This window comes from Corythoichthys intestinalis, chromosome 9 (assembly GCF_030265065.1).
Source record: "Corythoichthys intestinalis isolate RoL2023-P3 chromosome 9, ASM3026506v1, whole genome shotgun sequence".
NCBI classification, from domain to species: domain Eukaryota; kingdom Metazoa; phylum Chordata; class Actinopteri; order Syngnathiformes; family Syngnathidae; genus Corythoichthys; species Corythoichthys intestinalis.
Window position 1 is genome coordinate 7951221 of NC_080403.1, and position 18195 is coordinate 7969415.

The 18195-nt window shown below is 38.1% G+C and overlaps 1 protein-coding gene across 2 annotated transcripts in view; it reads left to right on the top strand.

Moving 5' to 3' along the window:
• The window catches only part of ca16b (carbonic anhydrase XVI b), a 312279-nt gene that overhangs the window by 247433 nt on the left and 46651 nt on the right, over positions 1-18195 (top strand). For both annotated transcript variants that reach the window (XM_057845617.1, XM_057845618.1), the window contains 4 exons: positions 1752-1936; positions 11691-11799; positions 14676-14725; positions 14807-15542. In XM_057845617.1, the coding sequence (XP_057701600.1) occupies positions 1752-1936; positions 11691-11799; positions 14676-14725; positions 14807-15542 (1080 nt within the window). The remainder of the gene's footprint in view (positions 1-1751; positions 1937-11690; positions 11800-14675; positions 14726-14806; positions 15543-18195) is intronic.

Here is an 18195-nt window from a genome sequence, read left to right on the forward strand (position 1 = left end):
CATCCATTACGAATGTTAAAAATATCAAGCATAGCACTGAAGGGTTTTCTTTGTTTTTCTTATATATGGGTATCATTTTGTCCATATTTCTGTTGTAAGTTTTCACTGAATATTATATTCTGAAAAGGGGCAGTACAACAGTATATAGTTATATTCTGATCTAGATTTTCAGTCAAAGACTACACTGTCATTTTACAAATTATTTCAGGTGTACTATTTGCCGCTCAGTTCACCCTTTTGGCTTCTCTCTCTATTAGGCTTCTATCCCTGAAGCCCTCTTTCTTCTGATTGGCCATACTTGAAAGCCTTCAGGGCAAGGCTTTTTGTTGTTATGTGAGCATGCATTCCCTGAGGCACCTCTGTTTATCACACAATATGGATTTTCCTTACCAGCACCTCCCTTTTTTTTTTTTTCGATGAATGTACATCTGGCAGTTTTAAACCATTTGTTATATGTAACGGAAAATAAGAAGCCGCCTTGAGTAAGGGACCGATGGAGATTAATGAGAAAGACTGTAAAGCAGTGTTGTTGGAGAAAATTGATTGGGAATGCTCATGATGAAGTTGGAGCTCTCTAACGAGGCCGATCAGCCATCATCGTTAATATGTGGCACAGCTAAAATAGAGGCATACAAATTAAGTTGTGAAATTGCTTTTGTGGCGTTAGGTCAGTGTGCAGAATGAATGTGCCACAGCGTCTTCTCATTTCCTACAAAAACCCAGCACCTCACCCACAACCCCCATCGCGGTCTTTCGAGCAGCTCCGTTAGTCTCATTTTCTGGTTCGCTTTCTTACCTTTTTTCCTTTGGCTTCAATGCTTATTGAGAGTCAACAATGTGGATGTTTTATCGTCAGCAGTGACAGCTGTCAAGGTTGTGCGTGTGTGTGTGTGTGTGTGTGTGGGGGGGGGGGGTTATCTGTGAACAATAATGTTTGGAAGCAAATGTTGAGAGGCGGGGCTACATCTTGGCTGAATCACTTCAACTTTTGAAGCCAAGATTGATGTTAAAATTGGCCTTCATGAAAGGGCACTTTAGTTGTGCGCTTTGTAAAAGCGCCTGTATATTTAGCGCCTGATAATGTGACGACTATAGATAATTCTAAATTGAGGATGATTTAGAATCAAAATGGTTACCTTGAAAAAAACAATGAATGTCAGGACTTCAAAGCATGATGTCACCTTCTTTCATTAAAAATTGAGCTTCTGACACTCAACATCCGACAGGTTCAAAATACAATTCACACAGTGTCGCACTTCATCAACACCTTCAGAATATTCCCCTGTGTTTTTTTTTTTCCTTCTTCTCATAAGTCACCCCCTGACTGAGGCTGAGCCTTATGTCTTTTGTCATGGCTCCATAATTTGCACTGATCCCTCACTGTGTAAATGATTATGACATTTTAAATTAGTCAGAAACCCAGTGTGCACAAGATTAGTTGACATTGTTTCCTGATTGCTGTTGCCCCATTGTACTTGAGGAGAATGTCCAGGTTGTCCAAGTGGCAGCAAGCTCTCTTTGTATCCTTGGTGCAGCCTATACTGCCACCCTGAGGTTGTTCTGCATGCTCATCTACCCTCCCCTACTTGTTTCCTGGAAGAGATTGTTCATGGCAACAATGGAACTCTTGTATTGTCGATGCAAATAAAATACAGACTGAGTAGTTATTAGGACACCGGTGCAATAATTCTAGGCAATCCTTTTATCTTCATTCTGAATTTAGATTTTAAAAACTTTCTTTTTTCAAACAGTGTGCAGCAGTGCCCCAGTAAGCATGAAGATCCAACCGCTGAATCAGACAGCCCTGATGGTGAGCTGGGAACGCCCCTTGACTGTGTACCATCCGCCCATCACCAGCTACATGGTGTCCTACAGCTGGGTGAAGCGTGACGTTGCTGATGAGGAAACCTTTACCAAGACGGGAGATCAAAGCATGGTGGGTGCCCTTAGATATAATACACTACTGACATCTCCACTAGAGAATGAGTCCTCTCAATGAATTTTTGCAACATGGATGTTACAAACATGATCAGTCAGTGTGAACGTAAGAGGTGACAGGTTATGGAGAACTATGCATGTAGCTGGTGGTTGATATCAAAGCCCTGACCGACACCCCCCATAGCTTCCACCCTGTCACTCACTTTTGGATGAGGAGACACATGGGCCTGTCAGATTCACTGACAGATTGATCCATAATGCATGTCTGTGCACCTGGGGTCTCTCTTTTAGAATGATCCATTACATTTCCATCAGTAGTGTTTAACATTTAGACTGGTACATGAGCAAATGATGAGACACCAGGCCATTGAAACTCAAACAATGGATAACATTCCCCTATGTCAGCTTCTATTCTTCTAGAACGACTTTCTACAAGCTGTCAGAGAGAGTGGGATAGTTTTGCCCTTTTTCCTCCATCCGTGGTGCTGGACCAATGGTGGGTCCTGGATCGCAACCAATGTTCTAGTTGGTACAGTGAGTGAGGAAGATTTTACACCCTAAGATACATATACAGTAGTCCCTCTACTTATGAACGTCTATGCAAACGTAATTTTCAGGTTACAACACGTTTAAATGCGAAAATATTGCCTCTTGTTAAGAAAGAAATTTCAGGTAAAAGAGGCAAAATTACTACATAATACTGTAAAAGATAAGTATGTGCTTCCTGTTTTCTGCTTTTAAATATCATACCATAACATCCTGCTGCCCTATTGGTCATATTTGCCATTATGCCTCCGTAATGGGATTCTGCTCTACTATTGGCCTATTGTTGGATGACATTAATTTTGAGTATGAAGACATGCACAGGCTCGACGTTGGTATTGTTGATATAGCGGATCGACGTCTAGGCCAAATAAGGACAAGGCTCCTCGTGTTTTTTTCTCACGAAGAGTGACACAGGCCAGAGGCACCATCGATCTCGTGAAAGAGGACATTGCCTCACTCGAAAGGTTTTTTTTTCTTTGCATTTTGTTCTATTATCTACTGCATTACAGTTATTAACATTTAGGTTAGGTATATGGAATGATTCAAATGTGTTTGGCTATTGTTTTATTACGGTTTTACCCCAGTTATAAAATTTAATGTGGCGTGTCAGATAAGCCTGTCGCGATAAGCAATAAGTCAAATTATCGCACGGTAAATAAAAATCACAACGGTAATTTTCTCGGCTGCGATTTATTGCCGCGTGCATACATTTGTGCGTGTGCTGCGTGCACTTGACACACCTCGTGTGTTGATTGTATATGAAACTCCAGTAGCTTTCACAGATTTTTATTGGCCATCAACAAGTTGTAGAATTTAAGTTCAGACATACAAAATAAAGAAACACATCAATATTAAACATTGTAAAACGTTAGCATGCCACATTGAAGCTAATGGATAAAAATTAATGTACTAAACAATTTAGCATTAAAACATTGGCAGTCTTCTCCACAACGCAAAATTGCGGTTATAAGGTGACACTTCAAACATGAAAAATCGCTGGATTACAGCATTTGCAAACAAATCGAACAAGAGAAAAAAAAAATTACTGACACCACATGCATGATGAACAGCAAATTGCACTTTGTTTTTGTTTTTTTACTGAGTGTAAAGCGTACGGTTAGTGGCTTAGCAAACATACTTCCGGTGAACAATTAAAAATAAAAGCACGTCCTGTTCAGATTTCTGGAGGCAATCTCACATACTTCAGATTCTACACTAATAGATTTAAAATGACTCCCATTATGAAAAATCTGATTGGCAATGATAGTATGATGTAACAAATGCTAATAATTTGGCTTCAAATTTGTTAATATGCACACTTTGCAGGACAAGATGATAGTGATTTTGGATCAAATTAACACTTTTAATGGGCTCTGATTGGCAGACAACAAAAATGACATTGGGTTTCTCACCTATTTCATATTCTGCAATTAACTAGCTTTAAAAGGACTCATTAAGGATTGTGTGTTTTTTTTCATATTCATAATTTTTAATAGTTTATGTTTGATTTTAGAATAACAATTTATTGCATTTGAATAAGTGATTTTTTAGGATGTATTGTTATTCGTGGTTAAATTGGTATTTAAAAAACAAACAAAAAAAAACTGGTAATAATATCACACATCGGCAATAATTTATGAGGCAAATATTGCCTACTAAAATTTGATATCGCGACAGGCTTACTGTCAGTAGTGCTTGGAAACTCATCTCTATTTATGAAACTTTCGGGTTACTAGATTACTTCCCGAAACAGCTTTTAGTAGCTGCTTAAGGAGACCTGACGCACACATAATCTTGGCTCAGCACTATGATACGATGTACACTTTGTAAATATGAATGTGTGTGTGAATAAATTGAATTGAATTGAATTAATGCCGTAAGTAGAGGTACCACTGTATAAGAAGAAACTATGTGTAAATCACCTATTTCATTACGATACAATATTAACTATACAATTTTGTCTATATTACAACTGCTGCCCCAATTCTAGTCAATTCAAGGTCCTATGATTGAATGATCCTTGGACCTATGATTGTACGCGTTTAACACAATTGGTAAAAAACACAATTTTAGGGGGGGGGGGCTTTGATGCTGAAACATTTCAGAAGAATTCGGACAGATGTCCTTTCGAGATGACGAGATATGACCGCAAAGATGGCAAGATCTTCAACTGATGCAAAACCTACCAGTGATTCAGAGATGCATCAGTTTTTGAGCTGTGCACCGGCTATTGGCTCAGTGCTCTTTGAGAGCGAGAATGGGACTTTATAACCCGGACGTTACGTCATTTTTGGTCTGCAACGGCAACAAAATAAACAACATATTTCCAAAGATGGCCGATTGACTGTCTCTTTCTCGGCTCTAAGATCCAGTAGCAATTTCATTTCATTATGTTTCAGTTAAATTTTGGTATCTTTCCAGTTTGCCATGCTGATAATTGTGATGTTTGTTTACCACTTTTCCTCTTACTGTAAAGAAACAGGAAATGATGATCAGCCTGCCATGATATTTACGTCATCTGCCTTAACCGGCTATTTTCACACATTAACCGGTCAAGTCCCGGACGCGACCCGTTTAATGTTTTTGTCAGTTGACCCGGGGAACTGCTTGCAAACACAAGGGTTTAAATAGTTCAGCGTATGTCTGAAAAGGGTTTATGATTAATACCTATATTAAAAATATATAAATCTTATCACTTTGATTCCTTATATCGTATCGAATCGCGTCGCTTACCAACTGAACCAAATTGTAATGAAAGTTATGGCGTTCTAGATATTGCTTTTGTATCGGATCGCAACCAATGTCTCAAGATATGGTACGTATCGAATCTGCTTCATGCCAAAGATTACCAACTCTAATTGCAGACATTTGAATGGTAAGCATTAGAAGTGTGCGGAATTTCTTAGATTATTCGCGTTTCGCCCGTGGAAGATTAGAGAACAATTCACAAACATCCAAATTTCGATTATTGAAATATGCCAAGTAAAGCGGAAAGAAAACACTGTCAGCGCTGTCTTTGGAACGCAATGAGGAAGAGTAAACATCATGCTCAACTCGTGCCGCTAGATAAAAAATAAAATAAAATAAATTAATAATTCCTGATAGCCGCTACAAACATAATGCTACCGTAGATATCACATGTATATAGAACTAGATGCGAAATGAAAGACTCGGCGGCGTTAGCACATGTATAAAATACTAGATGTAAAATGACAGACTCACCGGCGTTAGTAAAGAGCAGCCATCTTAAAGTAGTCGACTTCTCTGGAAAGCTGTTGTAGCGAACCTAATTCACTTTTTATCTCAAATACTCCTAAATCGGCAATATCTTTACTTGAAGATATCTTTAAATGATGAAACTGTTTTAAAACTTTCACATGTCGAAAGTAGAGCAATTTTAACAACTTTAACGGTTGATTCACAACATTAAATGAATTGAATGTCGTTTAAAGCTGCTGATGCAGAATGGGGACTTGAGTATTTTATTCACTGATTTGAACTGTTAACTTGATACTGAAATAGTAGTTTATTTAAGCCTGAGAGGATTTTTGCACAATTTTGTAACTAATGTACAGAACATTAAAAGCAGCTAATAGTTGGGGGGCATCAATAATCAATTCATAATCGTAGGTGACCCATCGATTCCCACCTCTTGTAACCTCTTTTGAACTAAACGGCCTATCTAAAAGAAGACGATGTTGATCGATTCTTTGTGATTTCAATTTTGATTTGCTATCCCTTTACCAATTGATATATTGATTCCAACTGATGTATCGTTACACCTCATTTTCCCATGTTGGAAGATTTAAAATGTCCCAAAAATATTTTTATGAGGTAAATAGTTTCTGAAAAAGTGGTGTGGTTCAGAACATTTTGAATATTTCAAGATGCAAAATGTTTAAATGCCAGGTTACATAATACCGGTAACCATCCAAAAAATAATTTAAGAAAGAGGCAAAAACAAACGGAAGTTTTCAATTGCTGTGACCCGCATTTTCCTAAAGACGCCAAATTGATTCCAATTTATAGAAGCTAAGAAGAGTAAACTAGGGCTGAAACTAACGCTTAATTTCATGATCGATTAATCGGACAATTAATTAAATGATTAATTGATTGGATAAATGTCACTTCTTTCAATTACCTTCACAATTTACCTTGAAGTGGTTTTCTGCATGTTGCAAGCAGCAATGAAGACAAAATGGATGACTGTTTCCTTCAGCTTTCTCGATTATCAAATTCGTTGGCAACTAATTTATTAATTGATTCAATCGATTAGTTGTTGCAGCCTGGCTAAGAAGCTAGTTTAGACAGTAACATGTCCAAAAATTGGCAAATTTGTGAATTGTTGTAGTCAAGTAAAAGCAGATTTTTGGTCATGTCCTACTTTGACTTAACAAAAATATAATGAAGGTATCTGCTAATATTTATAACTAATACTGTATATATATTTATGTATAATTTCAAGAATTTAGACAAGTTTAAGGTGAAGAAGGTGCTAAACGATTAATCGGTTATCAAAGCATTTGTTGATTAATTTGCTAATCGATTAGTTGTAGAAAACTACAGGTATTGTTAAAAAAAAGTAGCCTTACATGTATAACACATAACCACACATTTACTGCTTGAAATGTATTTCAGGTCACTTATTGAGAATTGATAACTTTAACATGACAACTATATGCACAAAAATCTGGGCAGTGGGCAATGACCTCTTCTTTTTGGGGAATTGCAACATTAATAGTCTTCTTTTTAGGAATTAAAAAAAAAATCAAGTGCAGCAGTTTTAACAGTCGGCATTATAATGCTGTAAAAATATAATTGGTATTTTCACATTAGAGACCATTTAAATACAACTGGAAGTTGTCTACAAGCCAAGTAATCATGTACTGTATCCGACACAATTGTGTCAAAATAAGTCATTCCACATCAAAGGCAAGTCCGAACTCTACAATTAATGTTTCACTTCTCCTGCTGTGAATTCTAGACTAAATTTGTATGCAATTTCTAATGTGTGTTAGTGTGTAAAATCCTTATTAAAGTTAGCATTTGAATGAAGAGCATGTATACGTAGTTAACTGTGCATACCACCTTGTGCCTTGTTTCAGTGTATTTTTAGACAATAAGCAACCACACAAAATGTTGTTCCAATCGTAACCTAGGGAACCCCTGTAATTTTTTTTAACACCTGTCTGCGACCGCAATGGATCTTTGACCCACTTTTGGGTCCCTATCTAAAAGTTTAGATTAGAATCACTGTACTAATCAGCCATTACTTACCAGAATCCCAAGCAACCTTATCATTATTGGTCTCATAGCAGCCTCCCTGATGAGTTTTATTCTTATTTCTTTATGACTTGTACTTGATGATGATTGTCTTTACCAGTGGTGGAATGTACTGTACTTAAGTGCATTTTTCTGTCTCTGTACTTGATTACAAATATGATTCACTACATTTTATAGCAGGTTCTTTGTACTCCACTACTTTTCAAATTGTCACCTACGTTACATGTTACTTTTATTTGAAATCTTTTTTTTCCTCATTTTGAATTGATAGTTTTGTTTTCATGCCTCTGGCACAATCGATAAGCCCCATACAACTACACCGTAAGAGCACTAGAGGCAGCAACACCAGTACAAGCGAGGTTAGGCAGGTGAACTGGTGACCAATAAAAAACACCTCACTCTTGTAGAGTATGTGGCAGTATGCACCTGATAGTAGCTTGCAATCTGCCATTAAGCTAAATTATAGAGTTTTTGAGCTTTAAAAGCTTCTGTTTAGTGCAGTCAATTTTATTAATTGTTTTTTCCATTCTGCAAAGTTTTAAATAAAACTAAGCAGTCAATGAATATTCTGGTTCTTTCTTTGACTATTGACTCACATCTCTGAATGTGTATGTATGTATGTATGTATGTATGTATGTATGTATGTATGTATGTATGTATGTATGTATGTATAGGTATATAGATATAATATATAACATATGGTGGATAACACTTAGGCGACTTGAAGTTCCGCTCTGAGACCCCCAATTTGGCCAAATTTCCAAATTGTACTATATGCATGTGTGATACATCATTAGAAAGCCTAAAGTCTCAATTTTCTCGGGGAAGAAAAATTTTGAACAGGATGTCACTTTAAAAAAAAAATTAAACCCCTAAACCCTAACTCGAGGTGAGAGCATGAGATAATTAAAGACACCATGATTTTAACGAGATATTATCGCATACTTACCTTGTTTCGATCCAAAAACTCACCGAGTGTCAAGACACAGCTGTGAATAGCCACAGCCGGATTTTGGGGAGATTTTATGGCTGAAATACTGTAATATAACAAGGGTCGCAATGTAGAAATCACAGACATTAAGGAGTTGTCGAAATTTTCTTTTTCATATATTAACAGTACCCTTTTAAACTTTTTTATTCAATTTTTCTTTGTTTGGATCGATTATTTATCATCTAAAATATTGGGGAGAATGCGACAGTAAAAAAAAATAAATAAATACAACTAAGTGATAGTTATGTGGTAGATATCAGTGACCTATTTACAGACACTATTTTTTCATAGCGACATAATCTGTTTAAAAGTTTAAAATATCCGAGTGAATAATTTTTTTATGTCTGTTTTTTTTTTTTTTTTTTTTTAACTAAATACTAGACATCAATTAATGATTCTAAGCTAAAAATGATAGACATTTCAAATAATAAATAGAATTACTTCTTTTTATGGCTGGGTTGAAACAAAAGCGGTTGTGCAGTGTCTGTAAACAGGGGTTTCCAGGGTAAAATGGACAAATTAAAAATAGTTTTGTGGTTTAATGTGCCATGAAACTGCTATGGCAGCATAGAGACATATTGTTCTATCAAACACAACAGTCCTTTCGGCTTAAAATACAGCAGTTTATTTTAAATAGGGGTGTAAGAGCATATATATATATATATATATATATATATATATATACATACATACACGTCATGATACGTATACAGTATTACATTTTTACATCGGAAAAAAACTACTTTTACTTTTTTGTAAAATTTTTGAAAGCAAGTACTTTGTACTTTTACTTAAGTAATTGTTTGCACCCGTATCTGTACTTTTACTTAAGTAAAAAGTGAGTACTTCATCCACCACTGGTCTTTACTGAGTTTTTACTGTGTCATTTCTGATGCTGAGGAAGAGCACTGTCAATTATGGTGTGGCCTTCAAAAAGTTTAGGAAAATCCTCCTAGGACATCTGAGCTTTATTTGGGGAGGAAAGCCAATTCAAATGGTGGTAAGCGAGTGCTAACTCGCATATAATATTAGTTTTTTTCCAGACTGTCTAATTATGAACACAGTCACATTACTCATTATAAAAAGGCTTGCATACTGTAAATGTGTTGTCACAGAATAAATATTTACATTTCCACAAATGTATATTGCTGATATTTTAACAGGTCATTGGTGTATTATCACCAACTGGCCTTAAGTGTATAGCTAGGTTTCTCGCCAACAAGAATAATAATGACCAACGATTAAAAAGCAGTGAATTTACTGGTTGCCCTGGGACGTATAGATGCAAAATTACACGCACAGTGTCAAATTATAGTGTCAAAATGCCACTATTTAGGTGCAGTCTGGATAGATAAAATGTGTGTTAAAACTGAATTAAGTTGTATAATATATTATTTTTATTATTATACGTCACATTAATTTAGCAAAAAGGATATTAAAATGCTTATCTCAGTTATCAACAAAAACATGGTGTTTGAACAGAGGTGTATGGACTTTTAATATCCACTGTATTGTGTATCATGAACCGTCAGGAACCGTGTGTGCTAATTAAAATGAGCAACATGTTTACAGTATATGTTGCCATATGTTATTATGAAATCTCAGCACCAAAAAAAAAAAAAAAAAAAAAAAATTACAAAAAAAAATCTTTTCAAGTGTTTTGTCAAATTAATAAAACACATCCACTGCATTGTCATCCATCGTTTTGAATATGCTTTTATGAAAATTTCAAGCCCTCAGTGTAGCTATTATGTTTGCCCCAGTCATTATAATAATTTCAGATTGTTCTTTTGTCTTCCCAATATTCAATGTCTCTGCAGAAATCTCTCCTACAGGTCTTATACCTACAGGCATGTTCTTCCACACACTAAATATTCCGCTCTCGGCTCACGCCGTCTTCGGTTTGTGGGTTTGTGCCTCTCCTTAAAGCCCACTGACCCCCACCCCCCTCCAGCTTGCTTGGAGGGTGCATCACTGTGTTTTTTATGCACAAACAACACAGATTTTCCTTGACTTGCCCACTGTTTTCAAAGCCTGCTATCTGCTCTCTGGTGCCTATTGCCCTATCTCAGTTATACACTGCAAAGTGCAGCTACAGTGAAAACAAGAAACTTCAAGTTCATACACACTTTCACAGGGAGTGGGAAACATTTTGTTCCCAGTAGTTTGTGATGAATGAACTATATTCTAAGTCTGGATTATTTTCGGTGCACAAGTAGGATTACAGTAGCTACAAAACAATTCATCTCGCTTATATCATAACTTGCATGAAATGTATCTAATTAAGTTTTGTGTTGAGAAAGCACATGGGACGCCAGTTCCCCCGAAACCTGAAAAAGGGTGAATGCAGAACAGAGCGTGATGAATACTTAGATAAACTGGAGCTGTCCTCATTTTGAGGAGCACAGCTACTTGATATGAAGAAGAATTTATTATTTTTTTTAAAAAACTTATTCTGAACTTTCTCTGGATCTTTGCCTGCTGAACAACCTCAGAGTTGTTTGTCGACTCTTTTTTTAAAGGGATTTCAGTGGATTGTCCCTTTGCTTCCACTCGCTTTAATTAATTTCATGTGATTGTACATTTATAGCACAGGCACTTAATTTCGCTGTCAGCGTTGCCGCACGCCGCTGATACATAAATGCTGTCACTTTACTGAGAGCAGTCTCTCAAGTTCCCCCTCGGCTGTCAGTCCTTCTTATTATACGCTCTTAATATCCATTTCAAGCCTCAGTTTCTATATCTGCACACCTTTTATCTGAATTGTCTTCAAGAAATACAAGCAGCTTCCTTTTTAAAGTGCATTTGGCTCTCAAGTTGTTGATGTGCAGGTCAAACTAATTCAGCAGATACGATATGTGGGCGTAATAAATGCACACTTACTCAATTACATATCCAATATGACCATCAACCTTCTGTCTATTTTTTGCAGAAAGCTGTCATCACTAATGTGTCTCCAGATGTCCTCTACCTGTTCAGAGTTCAGGCGGTATGTCAGCATGACCTGCGCAGCGACTTCAGCCAAACGCTCCTCTTTAGAGGTACAGTAATCCTCCGAATACTAGCAGTTAACTTTTCACATATTCCTGTTTGTGTTATTTTTTTTCCTCCTGTGCAAGTTATCTGCAGCTAAAGTGGATATTTTTTATAGTCTTTCTAAAATTCCCTTAAATGTGAGAGTATACTGTCAAAGCTCTCTTTGAATCAGAGGTGTTTTTCATGCAAGTGCTACATACAGAAAAATTGAAGGATGCAAGTGCCAGGTGGAAATTCTAAAACTTGACTTTTTGAACACGCTAAGATTACTCAAGCAATTGTACTGTTTACAGTGGTACCTCTGCATGCAAATTTAATTCATTCCAGGACCTGGTTTGTAAGTCGAAATGGTTGTATGTCGAGTGGGATTTTCCCAAAAGAATACATCATAATAGCGTACCGCACGTAACACGTCACCGTTGCTCATTAATATTCATGACGTTAGAAAGTGCGTTTGTCCCTCATGCTAGATGCATTTAAGTAGTTTACAAACGAGATGTTTACTGAGCTAAACCTACCGATTCTGTCCGAAAATGATGCCTTGGTGCCAAAGTCACTGGTAAAGATGTGGAAGAACATACAAATGTTTAGTTAAAGAAATGACTTGAGTGTCGAGGGCTGAAAAAGATGGGAAAAAGAGCCAACCTGATCTAGAGGTAGCTTTTTTATCGGCACCTTTTTCTTGTGTGCATTGCCTTACGCCACTGAAAATGACATGCGCCTGTTTCAACAAGTTATCCTTTACCAAGATATGCACTTTCTTTTTTATATATTATATCCTCTGGTTGTCTTACGTCTCTGACCGTTCTTTGGTGTAATTTATATCACTGTTTTTGTGTAGTGATCGCAAATGCTACTCAGTGACAGTCAACCAACACTTTTAATTTTTTCATTAATGACAAATATTGATTCTATTAAATTATTTATACTTCCCCCTTACTTTTGCTGTTTCTTTACAGTAGAAAAGGTAACAACAGTGACAGTCAGATGCCATTTTAATTTTTTTCAGGTCATTCAGTGTCAGACAGAAGCAGCACAGCAAAACGCACACTAAAAAATAAGTAAAAATATCAAAATGGCTTACCTTTTCGGGGCAGGCTGTGGGAGGCAATGGATCAGCATTGTTATCTGTAGGACCATGGCCCCCTACAAAATGTTTACTGTATATGAAGATGAATGGCTTCACCTTGCTAGCGTTAAACTGGTCTTTTGGACTTCCGCACAAGTTGATCCATTGTTCACCTTTTTTCCCTCTGAGTTTTTGGCTTCAGGAAACGTATGACGAAAACATCCGTCATATGTCGTGATGTCTAGAATCGTTTCTACAATTTCCATAGCAGCAGTGTTTACTCGGCATATTCTTTTTTTAAAGATTACCGGCAGAAAACAAACAGTACTAGCATGGATTGTATGTGAGCGCGCTTATACGTTGACCCCCTTCCGGTTTACGATGGTAACGTCACGCAGCCTTGCGGTCTAAAAATAGCATTCGCGCTTTAAACAATTATTTCGTTCCACAGCCCAAAAACCTACACTAAATCTTTTAAAAATACTGCAGGGCCAGTTACAGATAGAATTTACACATAAAGAATTAATTATAAATACAAATTGGAATAATAATATAATAGTATTAATATTGTAATGAATCGGGTTCTATTGTGTCGGTTGTGTTTTGCATGCTGTTCCTAAATGCAAGGTGTGACTGACGCGAGAGTAAGAGAGTTGCATTAGAGTGGGAAGCTTTTACTTTCTCCATTAATCTTCTGTTGTTGTTGGCATCGCATATGGCGGACAGTAGCCGTACTGTTTTATACAAGTTCTGAAATAAATGATTAAAAACTTGACAAACCTGGCGACTTCCTTGCCGATATTACATTAATAATAATATTAATTATGAGAGTCATCTTCGAGATCGTAGGCATATTGTGGCTGTATTGTCGAGCCAGTTCACTGACGCGCATACCACGCTCATATTTTGTCTATCATTTCCTTCTTGATTTCACCACCACATTTTTCACGACCTGCACTAACCATCTTGGAGAAGAAAATCCGCTGTGCGTCCATCTTGCAGGAAAACATTGAAATTGTGATGCTGTCGTAAATCCTCGCATTTCGAGCATGTCGTCATACTGGACTGTCTCAGAAAATTAGAATACACAATATTCTAATTTTTTGAGACAGTCCTGTGTATATATACAGGACTGTCTCAGGAAATTAGAATACACAATATTCTAATTTCCTGAGACAGTCCAGTATGTAGAGACAAATGACGAGTCAAAATTTACGTCGGATGTCGAAAGGATCTTACGTAGAAGTGATCGTATGTCGAGGTACCCCTGTATTGTTTATATATTAGTTATTTTACAGAACTGCTGGGTCACTGCTATCTGTGACAGGTGATAAGATATTGCGGTGGGTAGTGGGCCATGTACTGAACTAGAATAGTTGAGCCCCTGCAATGAATGGCAGCTGAATCCCATGTCTACGTTCAGAATTAAAAAAAAGCTTACCATTTTTATTACAGTACGTTGAAAAATCAACACAAATCGAGCACAAAGAGGACGACGTCAGTCTGTATCTAAAAATGACTCTATTCGCTATTCGGTGCCGTGAAGATGTTACTTTTATAGCTACACTACACTACATCTAGAGAGTAGAGAGTACAGTATTCAAATTAGTATTGGTATGCGGGGTTGCTAACAACCCCCTTCTGGTACAATCCTCCCCATCACCTAATATATAACCTGATAATTATCAACAATTTAAGGGATTCCTCAATTACTTTATTTATATTTTTATATTACAATGAGCTATAGCATTTGTGTACTATTATTGAACGGCATGGCATATGTGATCATTTCACTTTTCTGTTGTATTCCAGCCAATACCACAAGAATATTTGAAGGTTCTCGTATTGTGAAGACTGGGATGGTAAGTTGACCAATAGATGGCAATGCAAGTGTCTTCCAGCAAGCCATTTCAACCACGTAGGTAACCTCCTCTGCCTCTCAGCCTACAGTATCTCCAGTCTCATCAGCTGACATGGCTCCCATAAGCTCTGGTTCCTCCACATGGACATCCTCTGGCATTCACTTCTCTATTGTTTCCATGGCAACGGGACTCGGCCCCTCCTCAAGTGGCAGCCAGGCAACGGTGGCATCGGTGGTCACGAGCACCTTCTTGGCGGGTCTAGGTGTCAGCGGGGGAGTTATCTCCTCTTTGCCCAGTTCTGTTTGGCCCACACAGGTTCCTCGAGCCACCCAGAGCCCACCTCACTCATCTACCCCGCCCGCAAAGCTTAGCACGGAACAAGTGCCACCACAGGCTGTGGAGACTGACTCTCCTGCAGAGGACAACCAGGCTACGGCCAAAGGCGAGGAAGAGGAAGATGAGGAGGGGGACGGAGAGGGAGAGCAGGAGGACAGGGGTGCAGAGAAGAAGAAAAAGAGCAAGACAGAACCCACTCATGAGGAAACAAAAGCCAACAGCAGCACGGCCAAAGAGCCTGTCCACCCCACCCCTCCGTCCACAGCCAAAGAGAAAGTCACGATCCAAGGTGGCACAGTCCCTGCAAGCACGGTACACAGCCACCTGACCCCTCCGCAGGAAAACCTCACAGACATCAATGCAGTCACCACTCAGGAGCCACGCAACGACAGCACGGTGATGCAGATTCCACAGAGTTCCACACTATCACCAAAGATCAGCAGTGATGGAAAGAGTCTTTGGCCATTCTCTATCCATACTGGTAAGATTACCTTTCTCTAACACAGTGGTTCTCAAACATTTTACAGCAAAACCACTGCAAATAATTCTTGGTTTTCTGAGGACAACCATCAGAGCCAACATGTACTCATTGGCTGCCAACGATGGCACCAGACCTCCAATCCATTTTGACTCATTTTGAGAGTCTTATGGCGCCACTGTCAACTAGTGTTACCAAATACTCTAACTAGCAATTAATGAAAGAACTGAAACAGTTACTGAAGAAATAATTAGCACAGAATAGGCATTTTGAGCGCCACGGTTGCTGAGTGGTTAGGACGCCTGCTTCACAGTTCTGAGTTCAGGGGTTCAATCCCGGGCCTTCCTGTGTGGAGTTTGCATGTTCTCCCCGTGCCTGTGTGGGTTTTCTCCGGGAACTCCGACATCCAAACATTCCAAAAACATGCGTGGAGGGCTGATTGAACACTTTAAATTGTCCGTAGGTATGAGTGTGTGCGTGAATGGTTGTATGTTTATGAACTGGTTGCCTGCGATTGGCTGGGTGTACCCCGCCTACTGCAAGTAGTTAGCTGGGATAAGCTCCAGCACCTCCGCAACCCTTGTGAGAAAAAGCAGCATGCAATGAATGAATGCGCTGCAATGAATGCTAAGAGGCATGTTGGACAACAACAGTTTTAACAGCAGGTGGCAGCAGAGGTTGACTGTCTCCCCCAAGGGATCAGCAATGGCAATATGAAGCTTCTGGAAGCTTTCACACGGAATTGGGACTGAGTTCGAATGAAGACGGAACCGTATACATGCAAATTTGAAATTTGTCATATTCTTGGAGCGTCAACCCTTAGTCGACAGTTAATCCAAATTTTTTTGTCTGGAAAATTCAAAAGTTTTAGTCCAAAAATAAATAAAGGTTTCCAACAATTTTGAATGAACATGAACAGACGAGCACATATTGTAGCGTCTACGAGGGCAACTTCATGTTTTTCAGTTAAACACACCTGAAAGCCACAAACTGTATGTAAAATTATGTCCCAGCCTTTAACACTGGGAAATCTGAGATTTTTTTTTTTTTTTTGCTATTCTCCGAGTCTAGCCAGAAGTTGCAAGCAATCAGTATTTTCCAGTAATTGCTAATTTACCAAACAAAACAGCTGAAGTTGGCTATTAGCTAAACGCCATTTCGCCAACTGGCGCTCCTCTAGATTTAAAGACCACAAAAACAAAGTGGCTCTGACTTAGACTAGGCATTGTTTTAAGAGGATGCTTGCTATTCTGAAGCTAATGCTAATGCTAGGAGTTACATTTAACGTCTGATGATCAGTCAGCACAGAACTTTAAAAGGCATATGCATATTCTCTCGTGCCAAGATAAGAAAAGAAATCTTACTGTATTTCCAAATAAACAAGATGGAGCGTAGCTTAGCATTAGACACATCCTAAAGTCCCATGAGGATAGGAAGGGAGAGGTGCAGCTCATCTCACATGAGTGAGACGACCCAAACACTGCTACGATGTAAGCTGACGTACTCCACGTACAATATGAAAATGTCACGCATTGTGAACTTATGACAAAACTTACGGTATGTCGCATTTTCATCTCGTTGTCGTCCCGTCAGACGAAAATCATTTGTCTCGTTATGTTCTAGTCTCCCAAGTAAAGGGCTCGTCATCATCGTGACGTCATCGTCATGAAAAAAATGTTTGTCGACCCAATAATATCATTATCGTCATTTTTGATGAAAACAACACGGGTGCCAGGTCCAGCCATCCGCTCAAGAAGGTGATGAGCTCTGTGTCTCAGAGATGAACGTGTGTTTGTCCGAAATGTGAAACTCAAACTCAAAATAAAAGCTAAAGACCTTGTGAAAATGTTGGATGAAGCTGATAAGAAACTCATTATCCACAGTCAAATAATCCCTGCACCAATATGGGCTGAAAGGCCACAATGCTTGGTGGCTTCACAAAGTGGTTTAGCATAACAAATATCTTCATTCAAGACCTATCTCAGTCAAAGATTAAACTGCACTGTAGGCTTGTGGTTCCAAATGGCACAGAAGCCTGAGGGCAGACGCCTGCCAGAGGTGTTGTGCCTCAAGGTTTTCCTTTGGGGCTATTTTTAAGAGATTGCTTTGAGAGAACGCTAGTATAAGAACGCTTACATGGTTTGAATAGTATGCAGCTTTACAAACTAATTAATGTATTTCACTGGAATCTTTCTGCGCTATTGAGGAGAAGGTTCGAGGTCTACTCGTGGTGACCCTGTATACTATAATGAAACATGTTATACATTAAATTAGTGAAAACATTTTATTTGGGAATAAAATGTGTAGTTTCTAAAAAAAAAAAAAAAATACAATAAAATTAAAAAAGAAAAAAAATGTTTCAGTCTTTGCAGATTTAAAACTATAAGTCTATTCGTATAATTCTGTATAGGGATGTCCTCAGTCCAATCACCTGATCGAAAACCGGGCCGATCGGCTCATTTTTTCAAGGAACAGAATCGGGTGAAAAAGATTAGGTTTTTAATTTATAGAAAATATACAGTATATTACATTTTTAAAGGCAAAAAGTAACCCAAAAAATCCAGAAATACAATGGCATTGCCAAAAGAAACAAAAATATATTGTTTTATACACCGCAACACTCAGAAAATGCTGAAGAGGAAGTATTGTAAACTGC